The sequence below is a fragment of the Dromaius novaehollandiae genome, unplaced genomic scaffold (genome assembly GCF_036370855.1).
Source record: "Dromaius novaehollandiae isolate bDroNov1 unplaced genomic scaffold, bDroNov1.hap1 HAP1_SCAFFOLD_37, whole genome shotgun sequence".
Lineage (NCBI taxonomy): Eukaryota > Metazoa > Chordata > Aves > Casuariiformes > Dromaiidae > Dromaius > Dromaius novaehollandiae.
Genome location: NW_026991398.1, coordinates 984812 through 1004374, shown reverse-complemented (window position 1 = coordinate 1004374; position 19563 = coordinate 984812). Strand labels below are relative to the sequence as shown.

At 48.3% G+C, this 19563-nt stretch overlaps 1 protein-coding gene across 1 annotated transcript; it reads left to right on the top strand.

Moving 5' to 3' along the window:
- Nucleotides 1-1119: 1119 nt before the first annotated feature.
- LOC135326179 (olfactory receptor 14A16-like) lies at nucleotides 1120-16871 on the top strand (the record flags this gene model as incomplete). Its single annotated transcript, XM_064504030.1, has 2 exons — nucleotides 1120-1581; nucleotides 16722-16871. Coding segments are annotated over 2 exons (612 nt in total), but the record flags the coding sequence as incomplete, so codon positions are not given.
- Between the last annotated feature and the right edge of the window lie 2692 nt (nucleotides 16872-19563).

Genomic DNA, 19563 nt, shown 5'->3' with positions numbered 1-19563 from the left:
ATCTGAAAAGAGCCCTGTGTGTCCTTGGCTAGAAGAGGAGTGTGGAGACCTCCCTCTGGTGCTCTGAGAAAAGCAGAGAAGGTTGGAGATCTGCATTTTGAAACTGGATTTGTCTGCTCTCAGCAGGGGCTGGTTTCTTTCTAGGGCTACATAGGAGTGTGGCTCATGCTCCAGCTCAAAGAGATGCGAGCACAGGACAGCTGGGAACAGGACTAATAGACAGACTAGTTGTCCTCACTCTGCAACAAGGGACAGTGAATCGGTTTTTCTCAGGACTCAGTAGAAATGCTGAGGATTCCTACCTTCAAGGAACGCTTCCCAGGGGTGACAAGGATATGCAAAAGAGAATAAACAATATTTAAAAATCCCTAAAACTTATTTTTTCCCCTCAAACCTCACTCTTTACAATTGGGAGTGCAGACACTGAAAAGCCCTTCTACATACAGAGTGGATTTCACCTGACAGAAATTGTCTTCTGTTCCCACTGATGTACAGCAGGAGGGACTCCTCTGGAGCCCATGGGCAGAGGTCCCTGCTCCTCACAGCAGGACAGTCAGCCAGTTCAAAGTGGACCTCAAGCAAGGGAGCTGCACAGAGATGCTCTCAGTACAGAGAGAGGCAAAGTGGGGGGTTGTATGAGAACTGCAATTTTTTTTCTTTTTTTTGTTTGAAAATTCTCTCCTAACTTCTCAATATCTTTTCTTCTTTGGACAGTCCCCCATGCCTGGTGATAGCAAAATGTCCAACAGCAGCTCCCTCAATGAGTTCCTCCTCCTGGCATTTGCGGACACACGGGAGCTGCAGCTCTTGCACTTCTCGCTCTTCCTGGGCATCTACTTGGCTGCCCTCCTGGGCAATGGCCTCATCATCACAGCCATAGCCTGCGACCACCACCTCCACACCCCCATGTACTTCTTCCTCCTCAACCTCTCCCTCCTCGACCTTGGCTCCATCTCCACCACTGTCCCCAAATCCATGGCCAATTCCTTGTGGGACACCAGGGCCATTTCCTACTCAGGATGTGCTGCCCAGGTCTTCCTGGTTGTGTGCTTGTTTGGAGGAGAGTATTCTCTCCTCACTGTCATGGCCTATGACCGCTACGTTGCCATCTGCAGACCCCTGCACTACGGGACCCTCATGGGCAGCAGAGCTTGTGTCAAAATGGCAGCAGCTGCCTGGGGCAGTGGGTTTCTGAATGCTCTCCTGCACACTGGGAACACATTTTCAATACCACTCTGCCAAGACAACACAGTGGGCCAGTTCTTCTGTGAGATTCCCCAGATCCTCAAGCTCTCCTGCTCAGACGCCTACCTCAGGGAAGTGGGGCTTCTTGTGGTTAGTGTTTTTTTAGTCTTTGTGTGTTTCATTTTCATTGTGGTGTCCTATGTGCAGATCTTCACTGCTGTGCTGAGGATCCCCTCTGAGCAGGGCCGGCACAAAGCCTTTTCCATGTGCCTCCCGCACCTGGCCGTGATCTCCCTGTTTCTCAGCACTGTCATGTTTGCCTACCTGAAGCCCCCCTCCCTCTCCTCCCCAGCTCTGGATCTGGTGGTGTCTGTTCTGTACTCAGTGGTGCCTCCAGCAGTGAACCCCCTCATCTACAGCATGAGGAACAAGGAGCTCCAGGATGCCCTGAGGAAAGTGATTTCATGGCCATTTTTCAGCAGTGGTAGCATTGCCATTCCTCTCCACAAATGACTCCCACAGTATCCCATGCCAGGACTGAATATTGTTTATTCACTTTAGTTTTATTATGGCTATTGTTACTATTATTAGTAGTATTTGTACTCATGTTGCTGCACAAATGCTTGGGTTCATTTCACCTTTACTGAGACTGCTCTGTCTCAGCTGGTGCCCATATAACATTGTATCCAACACTGGATCGGAGCTGACTCCCTCACAGTATCTCTGTAATAAAGTAAGTTCTCCTCAGTGCAGTGCTTGAAGGCTGGCTCTTCTTCCAAAGCTGGTGTCAAGAGTAGGCCCAAGGAAATTATGACCAAAGCGGCTGCTGCTGATGGGGTTCTCCGTGGGTTCAGGAGCAAAAATCATGTAATAATCTCTTAGAGACCAAGGACTGGATTTAGGACTCCCCCATCAGTGTCCAGTGGCAGTGGGGGGGAGGTCGGTGGAGTGGGACACCTCTGGATGTGCATACCTAAAGCAGTCCCACATGTTAAGGCCCAGCGTCAGATACCTGTCCTTCTGGAGGGGAAGCTGGAGCTGCCAGGAGAGCACAGGGGATCTTCTGGGACAGCGTGTGCCTGGTGTGGGTAGTGAGGGAAGCCTCACAAAGGGAGAGATCCTCCAACGTCAAGTCACCTAAAGGTGAAGTGCTAAACCCAGGTATCTGGGAGCAAAGGAGGACTCCACAATCTCAGGAGAGGCTGTGAGGACCCAGCTGGCACAGGGAAGGGAGCCTGGAGAGAGATTCATGTCACCCTCTGTGAAATACCAGGGCCAGGATCTAGAGGCACCCCTGGACACAACTAGCACCCTTGGAAATGCTCCATAGTCCCTCCAAGACCTGCCACATCTGCATCCCCATGGAGGGACTAGAGGCTTTGATCCCCATTTGGTTGGGTCTGATTCCCACCCTGACCAGCACGGCCAGTGCAGAGTCCCCTTGTAGCCCCGGGGCCTCACAGCCCACTTGCTTTGCAGAGCAGCACCGTCAGCTCGGCGGCCTGCAGGGAGAAGAGGGGAGGGGTGTAGGAATGGCCAGCGAGATCAGAGGAGGGATTGGGAGAGATGAGAAGGAAGTGGAACTGGGCTTGAAAGTGTCTTGGAGAGAAAAATGCCAACTTTTAATCCAAGACAACATTCAGAGTGTGGGTACACTACAGGGAGCTCTTGGTGCAGAGCCAGAAGTCCTTGCTGTCCTGGCCTCCACATGGCCTGGGAAGTGCCTGAAGAAGGAATAATGTTCCCCACCCTCCCAGCTCATAGCGCCATCGTGCCATCATCCCTCCTGGTGGATGGCACCAAAAAGAAGGCTGTCAGTAGCTGTGGTTCATGGATCCAGCACCAAATACACCATGGGGATCATAAAAATGCAAAAAGCCCTGATGAACCGCCTCTCTTCCTGTAATTTTCTTCAAGTCTTGTATGGCCAATTGGAGAGGTGTCGGGAGTGTAGCTGAAAGATGGAGACTTCAATAGTATACAAGTATTTCTGCTTTGAAAGGGTTTTTTTTAGGAGTACTATTTTCCAGCTTTCAGAATAAGTGGCAGCAACATTCTCCAGCTGAGACTGATTCAGAGAGTCTCCTCATGAAGTCAGGACATGTAGGAAAAGCAGTGTCCTGGAGGTCAGACGCTGTATGGACAATCTTCCTCCCCATCTCCCCAATCCTCCCATTGCTCTCATCAGCCAACTGGGACTTCCATCACTCTTGTTAAAAGCTAACCTTATTCCTCTGAAGTCTGCAACTGAATGTTACAGCTCATAGGCCCCAATTCCCACCTACTTTACCTAGAAAACTGGCTGCAAATAGACAAAGAAGTGTTTTTGTTTTAGTAGAAAACAAACAAAGAATAAAGCATGATATAGTTCCATAAAAAATTACACTCGCCAGTATGCTCATTCCAAGCTGCCTCCAATGAGGTGCACTTTCCACAAGGGATAGCCTGACTAGAAACCTTTTGGATAGATAGGAAACAGTAGACGTAAACACAATTAATGCCTTGGCTAACGGGACAGACTGCTCAAAGACAGATCAAGCTTTAAATGTCCTGAAGTGCAACTCAGCAACTAGGTATCTGAATGAACCAAGAGTAAGGGAAGGAGGAAAACTGGAAAACATGGGAAGTTACGATGTCCAGCTAGGGTGCTGGAAAGGTGATGGTAGAAATTGTCCATTTAATCAGGGCACGTGGAAACAGAAGAGGGAGCCACACAGCTCCTGGGGGTCCCAGGCCATGCCGGGGGTGGTGCTGCTCTTGGGGATCTCGGACTGGGCAGTGCTTCTGTACAGAAGTCTGGAAAAGGCTTGATGCGAGGCCCTAGCGAAGAGGGATTTTCCTGGGTGCTCAGAGACACCCACACAGGACTTGGGACATGTGGAGGGAAACCCTTCCCCCCCACACCAAACACTTCCTGGGACCTTCCTGCGTGCTTGGGCCCAGAGCAGGAGGGGGTGGAGGAGACTGCCACATCCCGGACTAGCCTCCATCAGGCCTTCAGCTCCACAGTGTGTCTCAGCTTGAAGTGAGCTCTCTAAAGCAACACTTCCGTCATTTGAAGCTGTGCCTCTGGACGAAGGGCAGAGACCTCAGGGTGCAGAGCTGGGGCTCACAGCATCACAGAGCGGGTGCCACAGGCTGAAGGAGCAACCCACACAAGTAGGTGAGTCCTTCCTTTTGCGGTGACTTCAAAAGCCCCATCTCTGACAGTATTCAAAGGGGATGGAGTCTCCCTTCTGCATGAGTCACTCCAGGGCAGAGATGAGGAAGAGCAGGAAGGCTGGTTGTAGGGACCTTCTCAAGCTTCAGCAGCTGCAGCGCTGGGAGCTGGTCACCTCAAAAATTTCTGAATGAGCCCAAATGCAGGTCCCAAGGCACTGCACTGCCTTACAAGCTCTGCACCAGAGCCTGGTCACCAGCCCTGCAGTGTGTGGCCATGTCCTGAGAAGTGCAGGATCAAAACTGTGGGAGACCCAGGGAGACAGGGATGTACAGCCCAGAAGAGAGCTAGGGTCCCAGGCAGGGGCCAGGGGTCAGGGACTGTACCCAGGGGAGAAGCGCTGCCTCAAGGTCATGCTGAGAAGCCCATGGATCAGCTGAGCCCCAGAGATGAGAAATGGCTTTCCCCAGGCTCAGCCAGAAGGAAAGCTGGGCAAAATTCATGGGAAATGAGAAAACTTCTCCAGATTAACTACTTGGCCTGCCGCATTGGCTTTGGAGCCTGGCAGGGACGAGGGTCCTGGATAAAACCGCCTGGATGAAGAATGCTAAGGGCATGTTTGCTCTTTTCTGGTGTATCATCTCTATCTTAAGCACCGCAGACCAAGAAACCTTGCTGAGGACTTTTAAAAGCAAAGAGCCTGCTTTGGGGCCTCAGGGAGGAAGGCTACATCGTGTCCCATACTGTCCTACATCCTACTTCTACAAAAAGAGCAACCCACAGTAGTTATCAGTTTTGAGGCTCACTGAAGCATCTCTGCTTGTGGCCACGCTTTGTGCTGTTTCATCCCACATGACTTTTCTCCTGTCTTGCCAAACCCCAAAACAACTCTCTAGCCCCAGGTTGCTATACAGGTCTGCCCAAGGCAGAGACCTGCCAGTGTGGGCACGCAGAAGTGACCTCTGCAGTGCCCCATTTGAGATATTTCACAGCCTTTGGCACCATCTGGAGATGTTCCAGGATTTATCAGAAATTTTTGGAAAATGACTGGAGTGAAGGGAGGTGACTGCTTTCCAGGATGTTAGAGGAAATCTCTCTGCTCTCTCCCTGGCTGTGCCATCTCCATGGCAGTGACATACTGAGCCCCCAGGTGACACGAGCTGAGGTCACAGTGGGATGTGCTGCATCACAGGGAGGTCTCCCCGGTGCTGCCATGGCAGTGCCCTCTTTTGCCTGTGAGACCTGGACACTGCTGGGCACTGCTCACGTGCTCCCCACTGCTGTCCCTTGGAGTCGCTCCATGAAAAGGAGGAAGGACAGGAGGCAGTTGGGCTATGCTGGAGCTGCTTGCTGACAGGCAGAGGAACAGGGACATGCTGGAGAGAAGTTTTGGGGACAAGATGGGAAGAGCACCCTTCCTCCCCATCTGGAGAGGCACACTGATGAGAAGGCGACAAGTGAGATGGAGGGCTGCTGGACCCAGACCATCAGCTCAGACCACACTTCCTTGTTCCCAGCACTCCTGCAGCTCTCCACTGAGGGTAAGGGCTTTGGGAGCTCCTTGCTGAGGTTTCACACAGAGGCTGTTAACTCAAACACGGCTGTGGGTCCCGGGCTGTGAGGGTGGCTGGACAGGGCTGGGGGCTGCCACGAGAACCCTGCCTGAGGGTCCTGCCTGGCTCAGGAGACAATGTGGCAGCCAGGACTCCTGGACCCTGGGGATAGGGCTGCCCTGAGCCCCAAGGCTCCTGTGGGGCCAGCTCCATCCCCTCATGGCAGGAGGCAATGAATATCCAGGATTCCCTGGGAGTTGGTCCCCCTTTGGGATCTGGCTCTGCCAGGAAAGGGGTCCTGTGTCCTGGAGGCTGGGGTGTCCTGCAGCTCCTATCGGGCTCTCAGGAGCCTGCTGGAAATGCCATGTTGGATATAGATGTAAGAACCTTGTAAGAACCCCAGGGCATCTACTTGTTTGGGAGAACCTCTCTTCCTCCCCCCTGCATCCTTTTATGCTTCCAACTTGGCAGAGCATGTTTTGGGCTCAGAGATGTTGTCCTCTGATGGCCACAGCCCCTGTCCTCCTGCAAACTGGGGTCAAACCTCTGCACCCAAAAGACAGCCTGTTTGGGGGAGCAGCTTGGAAACAGGCGGGGGGAAACAGGGGAGGGGAAGAGCTGCCGGCCGGGTCACACAGGACTGCAGTGTTGCCATGGCATCACCCGCAGTGCTGCCCTCCTATTGGCCAGCAAGGGGAGGAGGGGGGCCTGGGTTGGACTGATGGCTCTGTCAGCCAATGGTAGTGCAGCAGGCTGCCAGTGGCCTCGCCCAGGCCCTGCCCCAGGCTCGCTTTGAGTGCGCATGAACACGCACTGTTCAGGACAAGGTATAGTGAGGTAACTGCAGTCTCAGAAGCTCATAGGCCAGTGACAGGTACATGACTGTGAAGGTGCCTGTGAGGTGCCTTCTGGGTGAGAAGCCGATAGGCCAGCAGCAGGCTGTGAAGTGGGGAATGTGCTGGTGAGGTCAGCTGTGTCTCGGTACGTGATAGGCCAGCAGCAGGCCCCTTGCTGGGAAGTGACTTTGAGGTCATTTCCTCCAGAGCAGCAGGGAGGCCAGCAGCAGGCAAGTGGTGAAGAGATGTTTGTGAGCTCACGTCCGACTCAGTGCCTGACAGACTGTGTGGAGGCACATTGCTGGGAGAGTCGCTGTGAGGTCACTTGTCTCTGCAAGGCTAGCACTTGGCTAATGGCTTGGGTATTTGCCTGTGAGGTCACTTCTGCCTGAGTCCCTGATAGGCCAGCAGCAGGCAGATGGGTGTGGAAGCAGATTGTGAGGTCTCCTGGGCCAGAGTAGGTAGCAGGCAGCAGCATGTTCATGGCTGGGGAAGGTATTTTGAGGCAACTTGTGTCTCTGAAGCCCTTAGACCATCAGCAGGCACCTGGTGGGGGTAGGGACTTGTGAGCTCACTCTAACAGAGCAGCTGATTGGCCAGGAGAAGACATATGGCTTGGATGTTGGTGGTGATATGATTCCTGGGTTTGGTGAGTGTGCCGGGAGGAGGGATTGACGCCTGCAGAGCTCTACAGCAATACAGAGATGCAACTAATAAATCAAGCGGATGTAGGCATTAAAGAATAGTGAATTGAAACTGTCTAGAAATGGCTGCTTAGCACAACTTCTATAAAACTTGCTTAGCATGAGTAGCTAAATTTGCTGAAGCCTTAGGCCGCACTTGGGAAAAGTAATAAACCTTTACCGAGTATAGTAAAAAATAGTGCCTCAGAGCTCATTCAGGCTGGGAAGATAAGGAAGCCACACACGGTCTGCGCTCCTGTGTTACCCACTCCGAAAGGGAAGACATCAAAACAATTGAAAAATAAGACCTTGGCAGACAACCACCAGACCCAACAAAAACAGAGGTACAACCTTCATCAGAGACTGCAAAAATCAAAAATAAGGAGAAAAACAGCTTACCTAAGAATGACGCTGAGACCCAATGAGGAGCAGGAGACTCCAGACCAAAAAAATTACTATTGGTCTACCTACCGCGTGAGGGGTGGGAAATGTAAGTTGAAAAAACTGTAATTGCCCAGGATCTGTTTACTTTAGGGTCCCTCTTTGGAGGCACCCAGCTCGAGCTGTAATTACGGCACGCGCGTGATTAAAATTTAATTTGTTTTGATTTGGCTCTGAATTTACTTGCGAGAACCTAGGGTCGAGCCCTGTTATGGTGGCCGACAAGCCTAATTTCCATAACATTAATGCACATGTCTATGTCTAACACAAGTGTCTGGACTTCCTTTTCTAGTCAAGGAAGAGAAATAAGTTGTCTCACTGAGAGGTCTTGAGAGACTTCTCCTGGTGACCAGCTAATGCTCCAGAAAGGTTCTCATAGGTCCTGGGTCACATTTCCCAGCCCCACATGGGCACACAGCCACCCCAGGGCATCTCAGGCAGCAATAGCCTCTATCTGTGGGCAAATGAATAAAGGCCTGAACACTGACTTTTAGTCATAAGGTAAAACCTATTCAAAAAATAACTCTATGCAAGAGCTGAAAAAAATCCCCATCTCCACAACAATTTTTTTATCAGTTGGAATGGATTTTTTATTTCTTTTTTTTATTGTATATATTTATTATATACACATATATATATACACCTACAGTTATTCATTCCCGGCTATAAGAGAAGCCTGTACGAGCAAGAGTGGACAGACCTCCCAATGGTGGTTGTCCACACCAAGTGGAGACAAATCCCAGCTGAAGAGCCCCTGTGGCATGGGAGCAAGTCAACAGGAGAAAACCCTCCCTGCTGTCTTCTGGATGAACACAGGGCATGGGTTTAACAGTCATGGGCGGGATTCAGCTCCCCTGAGGGCAAAACGTACATGTCTGAGCTTCAGGAAAGAAAGAGTGGAGAGGATGGAACCACCTACTTAGAGGTGCAAACCACGCAGGTAGAAAAATCACACCCCAGGTACTGAGACACAAGTCACCTCACAAACTGCTGCTCCTTGCCTATCACTTGCAGAGACAGAAGTGACCTCACCATCACCTTTGTGGCCATATGCCTCAGATTGGCCTTTGAGCTTTGAAGCCTATCAACCGGTCAGAAACCAGTACTCTCATCATCATCTTCCAACCCTAATTGCCTGCTGCTGGCAGGTCACCTTCTCAGAGGGACATGACCCAGCTATGTGCCAGCTGCTATCCAGTCAGGGACTCATGCAGAAGTGACCTCACAATCACATTCTAAACCATGTGCCTGCTGCTGGCCTATCAGGCACTCAGGCAGAAGTGACCTCATAGACAGTTTCCAACTCCTATGCTTGCTCCTGGCCCATCACCAGCAGACACAGAAGTCACCTCACAGTCCCCTGCAGGGTCATGTGCCTCCTAAGGGTTTACAAGCTTCTGAGAGACAATCTTCTCCTAAAATACAGCCATGATACCACAGCTGTTTGCACTGCCGCTCAGAGGGACCTTGGCAGGCTGGAGAAATTGTTACAAGACAACCCTGAGAAGCTCAGAAAGAATGTTTGAAGTAGGTAGATTTGGATAATTTCTATCTTAGATAGAATTTGCTTAGCATGAGTAGCCGCACACTTGCTTAGCATAAGTAGCTAAATTTGCTGAAGCCTTAGGCCGTGCTCCTAGTTTGTTAAGAAAAGGCCTCAGAGCTGGTGCAGGCTGGAAAGATAAGGGAGTTACAAGCAGTCTGCATTCCTGTGCCCCACTCTCCAGAAGGGAGGATGCCAAGGCTGAGAAATAAGGCCTGTTTGGGTGCCAGGACCTTGGGAAGCAAAGCCTCCTCTCACTGTTGAAACAGTGTTAATTAAGGGGTCTGGATTATGTCCTCTTCCTCAGGACCTTGGGAGATAACGTCTACTGACCTAGCTGGGGCAGTGTTAATTGATCAGGACCTTGAGAAGCAGGGGTGGGACCCAGGGAATGAAGAAATCACTAACCAATCAGTGTACAAGGGAAAGTCGCAAATCTGGCAATTTGTTTGTATAAATGCTACCTGAAAAGTTGGGGGGGTGTGCTCGATTTGTGGGAGACCACCGAGCACCCAGGCTTGCGCAACTCTGAAATAAATAAATAAATGTCTCTCCTGAGTGTGTAATTATTGGCTCATTGCACACCGGGCAACGAATCCGCTTTTCGGACAACAGTTTTCTGGCGACCCAGGTGGGACCCTCGCTGTAAAGCCTTGCCCGGATCGTCTTGCCAGTTCCGGCAGGGAGACGCTGCTCATCAGACTCCAGCGCGCACCGACCGTTTTGTTCGGGGACTCCGTGAGCACCCTCCCTGGTCGGAACAGGTAAGCGACTCAAAGGTGCAACGCAGTAATTATTAAGAGACATTGCATAAAGGGTATGATACAAGGGTAATTGGTTGTGGTAACCAAAGGTAAGCTTTGTACACGTTTGGACAGTGACGACTGGAGTGTACGAAAGCGTAATTGGTAAGAACGTTCTTTTAAGGGTGGTAATATGGGAACAGGACAATCTGTGGGGGTATCCTCCTGTTCTCCTTTAGGATGCATCCTGAAACATTGGAGAAAGTTTGGTGGGAATCCTTTAACAAGGAGAAAATTAAAGGAATACTGTACTCAGTGGTGGCCAATGTATAAACTGGAGGATGAGGAAAAATGGCCAGAAATGGGAACGCTAAACTGTAATACAATCTTGCAACTTATGTTGTTTTGTAGAAGACAGAACAAATGGGATGAGGTCCCATATGTAGATTTGTTCTTCTCTCTGAGAAATGATCATGAAACTAGAAAAAAAAAATGTAAGCTGTTGATCTCTGATTCAAATGTGTTAATGATGATGGGAAACAAAGAGAAAATGTCTCGGTGTTGCTCTGCTTGTAGCATTGGGAAAAGATGTTTAAAAGCGGGTGATGAGGAAGAGGATGTACAATTATTGGTCTCTCCTGAAAGAGATCAAGATAGTGTTAATAGCAGAAATAAGGGAAGTGAGGCATGTAGCCCGATTGCAGGCAGAACTCGGGCCACTCGGGCTCAACAAAATCCCGTGATTCAGGCCCCGCTGCGTCAAGCAGTCGGACCAGACGGGATGCCTGTGTATGTGAAGGTCCCTTTTTCAACTACAGATTTAATGAATTGGAAGGAGTCTGCCGGGTCGTACCGAGAAAATCCAGAAAAAATGTATCAATCCTTTAAAATGATAATTGAAAATCATAATCCAGATTGGCAGGATTTACAGGTGCTTTTAAATACTTTGCTTTCACCTGAGGAGAAAAGAATGGTATTAGATAAAGCTCAAGAGGAAAATAAAAGGCAAAATGCCAGAGACGGACCAGACCGTTTTATGCCGACCCGGGAACCGGGTTGGGATCAAAACACAGGGGCAGGCAGGTTAATGACTAAACAGTACCAACAGTTAATACTATATGGGGTAAAGCATGGAGTACCTAAGCCCAAAAATATTGCAAAACTATATCAAGTCACACAGGGTAAGACTGAGGATCCCTCTGCATTTTACGAGCAGTTATGTGAAACTGCCCGAAAATGGACAGACTTGGATCCTGAGGACGAAGCAAATAAAATAACTTTTACTACATTATTTGTAGGACAATCAGCACCAGATATAAGGAGAAAGCTTCAGAAAGTAGATGGTATGTCGGGGATGTCGATATCGCAATTAATAGAAATTGCATATAAGGTGTACAATAATAGGGAAGAAGTGGAGAGAAAGGAAAAACAAAAGGAGAAACTGAAAGATAAGAGGCAAAATGCTGCAATCTTGGCAGCTGCATTTGCCCAAGCACAAACTCCCTCTCAGGGAGGGAGTTTTCTGAAAGGACAAGGACGTAGAAGAGGGTATAGAGTAAGAGGGAATTTGGGAGATGGAATTCCGCTAAGGAGAGATCAGTGTGCAATTTGCAGGGGGAAGGGGCACTGGAAAAATGAGTGCCCGAAGAGACAAACAGATCATTGGAAACCTGAGTCTGCATCTGTTCCAGAGGCAGATTTGCTCATGATTGGTACAGAGGATTCAGACTGACGGGGACCGGGGGTTGAGGAATTGGATTCCCCAGCCGAACCCCTGGTTTCAGTAAAGCTGGGGAACGAAACAGTTAAATTTTTAGTAGACACTGGAGCAGCATACTCAGTACTAAATAGCTGTAAGGGACCAATGAGTAAATTCTCTATGCCAGTAATTGGGGCCACGGGAAAGCGAGAGGTTAAACCTTTCTGTCAACCAATTAAATGTGAAATAGGAAATAGAGTGTTAACACATGAATTCTTGTACATGCCAGAATGCCCATTACCCCTAATGGGGAGGGATTTACTGAATAAACTGGGGGCACAGATAACCTTTGATCAAAACAAAGTTAAGGTGCACATTCCACAAAGTAACGCCTGGAAGGCACAAGCATATATGTTGCAGACAGCACTGGATTCCGAACAGGTGGAGGATGGACCAAGTGAAATTCCCTCTGAAGTAATGGACGCAGTAATCCCTTTTGTGTGGGCAACGGAGAAACCTGGAAGAGCCAGATGTGCAGAACCGGTAAAGGTGGAATTAAAACAAGGAGCTAAACCGGTAAGGTGAAAACAGTATCCCATGAAGTTAGAGGCCCGTGTTGGACTGGAGCCTATGATTAATAATTTCTTAAAGTATGGACTGCTGCGAGAATGTCAATCCGAGTACAATACTCCAATCCTGCCTGTAAAAAAAAAAAAAAAAAAAAAAAAAAAAAAAAAAAAACAAACCATGAGAGAGGGCACCAGGCTTTGGGAGTGCTTGTACAGACTTTAGGAAATTGGAAAATACCTGTGGCTTACTTTTCAAGACAGCTGGATAAAGTGAGTGCAGGATGGCCAGGATGCCTCAGAGCAGTTGCAGCTGCTGTGCTGTTAATACAAGAGGCACGAAAATTGACATTGGGACAAAAAGTGACTGTTTATGTGCCACATGCTGTTGCAGCAGTTTTAGAACAAAAAGGGCATCACTGGTTATCCCCAAGTAGGATGGTGCAGTACCAGGCAGTGATACTTGAGCAAGAAGATGTAACCATGAAGGTGTATAATACCCTTAATCTGGCATCTTTATTACCATTTCATGAAGGGGGAGGTTGGCTCATGACTGTCTGCAAACTATTGAGTGAGTATATTCCAGCCGTCCAGATTTGAGAGATGTTCCATTGCAGAATCCAGACTGTATAATAAAGGGAGAAAGAAGGGCTGGATACGCTGTCGTCACTTTGGAAGGAGAAATCGAAGCAAGATCACTACCAGCAAATACATCTGCCCAGAAAGCAGAACTGATTGCTTTAACCCGGGCTCTGGAATTATCAGAGGGAAAACGAACTAATGTGTTTACAGATTCAAAATACGCCTTTGGGGTTATACATGCCCATGGCGCAATTTGGAAAGAAAGAGGATTGCTATCTTCTCAAGGGAATCCTATAAAATACAGTAAGGAGATTATGGGACTACTCAAAGCAGTTAATAAACCCAAAGAAATAGCAGTAATGCATTGCAAAACGCACCAGTCCGGACAGACTGACATAGTTAAAGGGAACAAAAGGGCCGATGAGGCTGCAAAAAGGGCAGCATTATCCGTGTCGGTGGCAGCCTTAGTTCCAGAAAGAATGTTAAAAATGGAAATTCCAGTATACACTGAAAAAGAAAATAAATTAGCAGAAATACTGAAATGCATAAAAACTCCCGAGGGATGGTGGGTGACATCTACTGGACAATGTGTGGTAACTTTGCCGATAATGAAGAAGCTGATGAAGCAAATACATGATAGCACCCACATGGGAGCCGAGTCACTTGTTGAAACAGTTAAAAGATTTGCTGTGGGAGTCAGTATGCTAATAATTGCAAAAGGTATTACACAAAAATGTGAAATCTGTCTTAGAAATAATCCCAAGATTCAGAAGAAGCCCCCCCCAGGGGAAGTAAAAAGGGGCTTTATGCCCGGGGATTACTGGCAAATTGATTTTTCTGAATTACCAAAATGTAATGGATATAAATATTTGTTGGTAATTGTTGACACCTTTTCAGGATGGCCTGAAGCTTTCCCGTGCCGTACCAATAAGGCCAGGGAGGTAGTAAAAATGTTATTAAAAGAAATTATACCAAGATTTGGGGTACCAGAAGGGTTTTCTTCAGATAGAGGACCTCATTTTATAGCAGAAATAGTACAGCAAATCTCAAAAATACTACAAATTAAATGGGACTTACATACCCCCTGGAGGCCACGATCCAGTGGAAAAGTGGAAAGAATGAATCAAACAATTAAGAGACAGGTAGGAAAATTGTGTCAGGAGACTCAGATGAAATGGACTGATGTTTTACCTCTGGCATTATTAAGAATCAGAATAACCCCAAGGGTTAGAGAGAAAGTTAGTCCATTTGAGATTCTGTATGGTAAACCTTACACTGTAAATTTAACTGGAAATGAAGTTCAAATGCACGTTAAGGGCGATCAAATTTTAAGTGATTATCTCTTGTCTATGGCAAAGGTTCTTACTTCTCTCCGTAGGTACATCCAGTTAAGATCTCCTGTACTTTTAGATTCACCTGTACATTCATTCCAGCCGGGAGATCAAGTGTATCTTTGGACCTGGAAGGACGAGCCATTGGTAGAAAAGTGGAGGGGACCGTATCTTGTACTGCTAACAACAAATACTGCTATGAAACTGCAGGGAATTGATTCCTGGATCCACTACACCCGAGTGAAAGCAGTATCTCGAGAGACGTGGAAAGCTGAACAAGTTCAACCTTTAAAGTTAAAAATATATAAAGATATATGAGTTGTATTGAAAGCGAATCGGTTTTAAATTTAGATTGTATTCAGGAAAGAATTGCTTTAATCTGTTTGTTAGGAATAGGGTTAATATTGTTGTTATGGTATCTATGGTATCTGTGTAAAAATGATGTTCTCCCAAATAACCAGGAGAGAAATGTGGTGGTTAGTTTTTCTAAGTTACCTGAGCCAAACAATTAAAGGGAACCAGGAAGGATTTTGGAGCCATAATCTCCATTTGGAAGTAATTACGAAATCTATGAAGATAATTAACCAGAAGGATTGCTGGGTGTGTACCCACTTCCCTGAACATTCCAATAAGGGCTTCCCCCTAATTGGAGTGCCTCTTAATTTTTCCTTTATGGAATTTATGAAACAGATAAGAAATGATAGCGATCAAACGAAATATAATGAAACAACCGAACAGGAATGGGAAGTCCAGAGTGTGACAGGAGACTGTTATCAATGTGTCCGAAGATGTAATAATAGTAATAGATGGTGGGAAAAAACTGTACCCTATGGAAAGCAACCGATCAACTGTACTGGAGCCATTAAGGTGGGAGGTTATAAAAATTGCTCTCATATACCTGAAATAGGTTATAAGTGGCCAAGTAAGGAACTAAATGGGTGGCATGTTCCGAAAGGTAGTGGATGGTATTGGTTGTGTGGGAACAAGGCACGAAAAGTGCTACCTCCTAATTGGTCAGGGACGTGTACTTTAGGGGCAATAATCCCTAATGTTACTATAAGAAAAGAATTGAGTAATAAATATCAAAAATCCTGGCTAAGAACATTCATGAGGAGACAAAAGAGGGTCAATAATCCTTTAATAGATCGACCTACTAGGTTTCAGTCATTCGTAAGGTGGCTGTTTCCACAATTGGGAGTGAGTGAACTTGAAAAAGCAATAGTAAATATTTCAGCAGTTATTGAAAAAATAGGGAATAAAACCTCTGATGCCATTGCAGCTTTACAAGAGGAGGTTTCAGAAATTGCTAAAATAAGTACCCAAAACAGGATGGCTCTAGATATGTTATTGGCATCTCAGGGAGGAGTATGTACAGTAATAAATACTAGTTGCTGTGTATATGTGGATCAAAGCGGGAGAATTTCTACCGATCTAAATGAAATCTGGAAGCAGACTGAAATCTTACATGAGGTTCAGAAAGAAGATACTTCTTTCGGATTTGAAGAAATATGGAAATGGTTGACTTCCTGGTTCCCTGATGTGAGCTCATGGGTTAAAAAATGTTTAACAATTTTAGGATTGGTGTTAGTAGTTTTTGTATGCGTTTATGTAGTGATTCAATGTATTTCTAAGTGTTATATGAAACTAATATGGGAAAGATTTTAAAAGAGTGAGACTAATATGAAAATGATCATATAAGTCTCAAAGGGGGGAATTGTTACAAGACAACCCTGAGAAGCTCAGAAAGAATGTTTGAAGTAGGTAGATTTGGATAATTTCTATCTTAGATAGAATTTGCTTAGCATGAGTAGCCGCACACTTGCTTAGCATAAGTAGCTAAATTTGCTGAAGCCTTAGGCCGTGCTCCTAGTTTGTTAAGAAAAGGCCTCAGAGCTGGTGCAGGCTGGAAAGATAAGGGAGTTACAAGCAGTCTGCATTCCTGTGCCCCACTCTCCAGAAGGGAGGATGCCAAGGCTGAGAAATAAGGCCTGTTTGGGTGCCAGGACCTTGGGAAGCAAAGCCTCCTCTCACTGTTGAAACAGTGTTAATTAAGGGGTCTGGATTATGTCCTCTTCCTCAGGACCTTGGGAGATAACGTCTACTGACCTAGCTGGGGCAGTGTTAATTGATCAGGACCTTGAGAAGCAGGGGTGGGACCCAGGGAATGAAGAAATCACTAACCAATCAGTGTACAAGGGAAAGTCGCAAATCTGGCAATTTGTTTGTATAAATGCTACCTGAAAAGTTGGGGGGGTGTGCTCGATTTGTGGGAGACCACCGAGCACCCAGGCTTGCGCAACTCTGAAATAAATAAATAAATGTCTCTCCTGAGTGTGTAATTATTGGCTCATTGCACACCGGGCAACGAATCCGCTTTTCGGACAACAAAATGGGCACAGAGGAACGTCATGAAGCTTCACAAACGGAAATGCAACATCTCGCACGTGAGAAAGAGTAACCCAATGCACCAGGAAACACTGGGTGCTGACCAGCTGAAAAGCAGCTTTGCAGAGAAGGACCTGGGGGTGCTGGTACACAACATGAAGTAGCATGAGGCAGGAACATGTCCTCATGTCAAAAGAAAGCCAATGGTTTCCCAGCCTGCACTGGGAAGAGTGTTGCCAGCAGGGCGAGGGCTCTGTGCCTGCTGTCTAATCAGGTCCTCAGGCACAAGTGACCTCAGAAGCACATCTTCCTGCTGTGAGCCTGCTGCTTGCCTATCATGTTCTCCAGGATAAGTGACCTCACAGGCACTTCCACACCCACGTGCCTGCTGCCGGACCATCATCTTCAGAGACAGAAGTGACATCACTGTCATCTTCACAGCCAGGGTCCTCCTAGTAGCTTAGGAACTTCCAAGACAGAATTCACCTCATCATAACTTTGCCACCCATCAGCCTCTCAGTGGCCCATCAGCTGATCAGATACAAAGAACCTCACAAACAACATCCAAGCCCACGCACCAGCTGCCGGCCTTTCAGCTTCCTGATGGACATGACCCAGCTCTGTGCCTGCTGCTATCCAGTCAGGTACTTGGGCAGAAGGGACCTCACAATCAACATCCAAGTCATGTGCCTGCTGCTGGCCAATCAGCTGCAGAGACAGGAGTGACCACAAAACCTACATCCTTAGCCCTGTGCCTGTTGGTGGCCTATCAGGTACTCAGGCGGATGTGACCTCACAACCATTTACCCCACACAGGAGTCACGTGCTGGCTTATCAGCTTCGCACATACTTGCATTTCAGTATTGCTGTAGAGATCTGCAGGTGTCAATCCCTCCTCTGGGCACACTCACCACACCCCAAAGTCACCTCACCACCAGCAGCTGCTGGCCTGGCAGTTGCTCAGATAGAAGTGACCTCACAAGTGCATGCCCCCACCAGGTGCCTGCTGATGGCCTGTGGCTTTAGAGACACAAGTTTCCTCAAAATACCTTCCCCAGCCACCAACATGCTGCTGCTCTACCATTTACGATAACTTCCCCCGCTGTGAGACAAATGCTGACCTACCAGCTGCTCAGGCAGCGTGATCTCAAAAGCACAGATCCCAGCCGTGTCCCTGCTGCTGCCCTACCAACTGCTCAGGCAGAAGTGACCTCACAGTCACCTTTCCAGCCACAGCTCTGCTGCCATCCAAGCAGCTCATCAGTCACAAGTGACCTCACAATCAACATCCAAGCCTTGATCCTGCAGCTGGCCTATCGGCTACTCCAGCAGAAGTGACCTCATCATCAGTAGCTGAGCCATGTGCCTCCTGATGGCCTGGCAGCTACTGACCAAGAGCTGATTTGACAGTGGTGATCTTGTGGCACAGCTCTTGCAGACAGCCGTGACCTCCCTGCCCACACCCCAGGCACGCAGCTATTGCCCCTGCAGCTCCCCCTGCCCTCCCCAAGGCTGAGCCAGCTCTGGAATGGCCTCCCTGAGTCACATCATGACAGCACAGATTCACGTCATCCCCTCACCATGCTCACAGGGCAGCCAAACACCCCTCAGGTACCAGGTACTACACCAAAAAAGCAGCACCTACACCTAGCCTATCATGTATTGATGCAATGGTTACCTCACAGTCCAGTTCAAAGCCATATGCCTGAAGCTGCCCTCAAAGTGTCTGAGTCACAAATGACCTCACAAGCGCAAACGGTGGCAATATGCCGTCTGCTTGGCTATCCGGTAACGAGGCACAAGTGACCTCACTATCAGCCTTGAAGCCGTCGCCTAGCTGCTCGCCTGTAACACACTCAGGAAAATGTGACCTCACAAGCACAGAGAGCAGCTGTGTCCCTGCTGCTGGCCTCTGAGGTACTCAGGAAGAAGTGACCTCACAGTCTGCCCCAAAGCCATGGTCCTGCTGTTGGCCTGTTACGTCCTGAGGCGGAAGGGAGCTCAGAACCACAACACCGCAGTGTCCCTGCAGCCTGCCTCTCGGACAGCACTGAGACATGAGGGACCTCACCAGCATCACCAAAGCTATGTGCGTGCTGTTGGCCTACCAGGTTCAGAGGCACAACTGACCTCACAAGCACAAACGGCATCGACGTGCCTGCTGCTGGCCTAGCTGGTACCGAGTCACAAGTGACCGGAAAAGTGCAAACCTTCACAGAGGAGAAGCTCACCCAGGCCACTCGCATGGCCCTTGAGTACGCTGTTATCACTCCGTACAGAACAGTCATCTGCAAACGGCTTCCATCTCCTGGCAGGATTCTCTCCAGGTCATGGCACATCTCCACTCTGTCACCCTGGCACCAAATCACAAAAGAGAACAATTGCACTTGCATTTCTTTTACCATCAAGTCCGAGCTGTGAGCCTTTGCACCAGAGCACCTACACAATGACAGCAGGAGGCCACTGCCATTTCTAGTGCCGAGGTACAGAGATCAGCTGAGGGAGCAGCTGCACTGGAAAGGGGTCCTGACACTGTCACATCAACTCAGCACTGCACCAGCCATCATCCTGATGCCAGACCTCTGCTGTGCCAGCTAGTCTGCAAACACACAGTTTCTGCCCCACAGAGCTGGCTCTTCTGCTAGATACAACCAAGGGCCAGCAAGCAGAGATAGAGGCAGGACACTCACCACTTGCACACTCCCCAGGTACTGTTCTGCTCACTGCCTTCCCTTGGCTTCTCAGCTCAGACACACAGGGAAGCTCTTGTGGTGACACCAGGAGGTGGCCAAGGCACTCCAGGCTCACAAGGCAGGTGCAAATGATCATCAGCACAAGCTCAGGGACAGAGCTGGC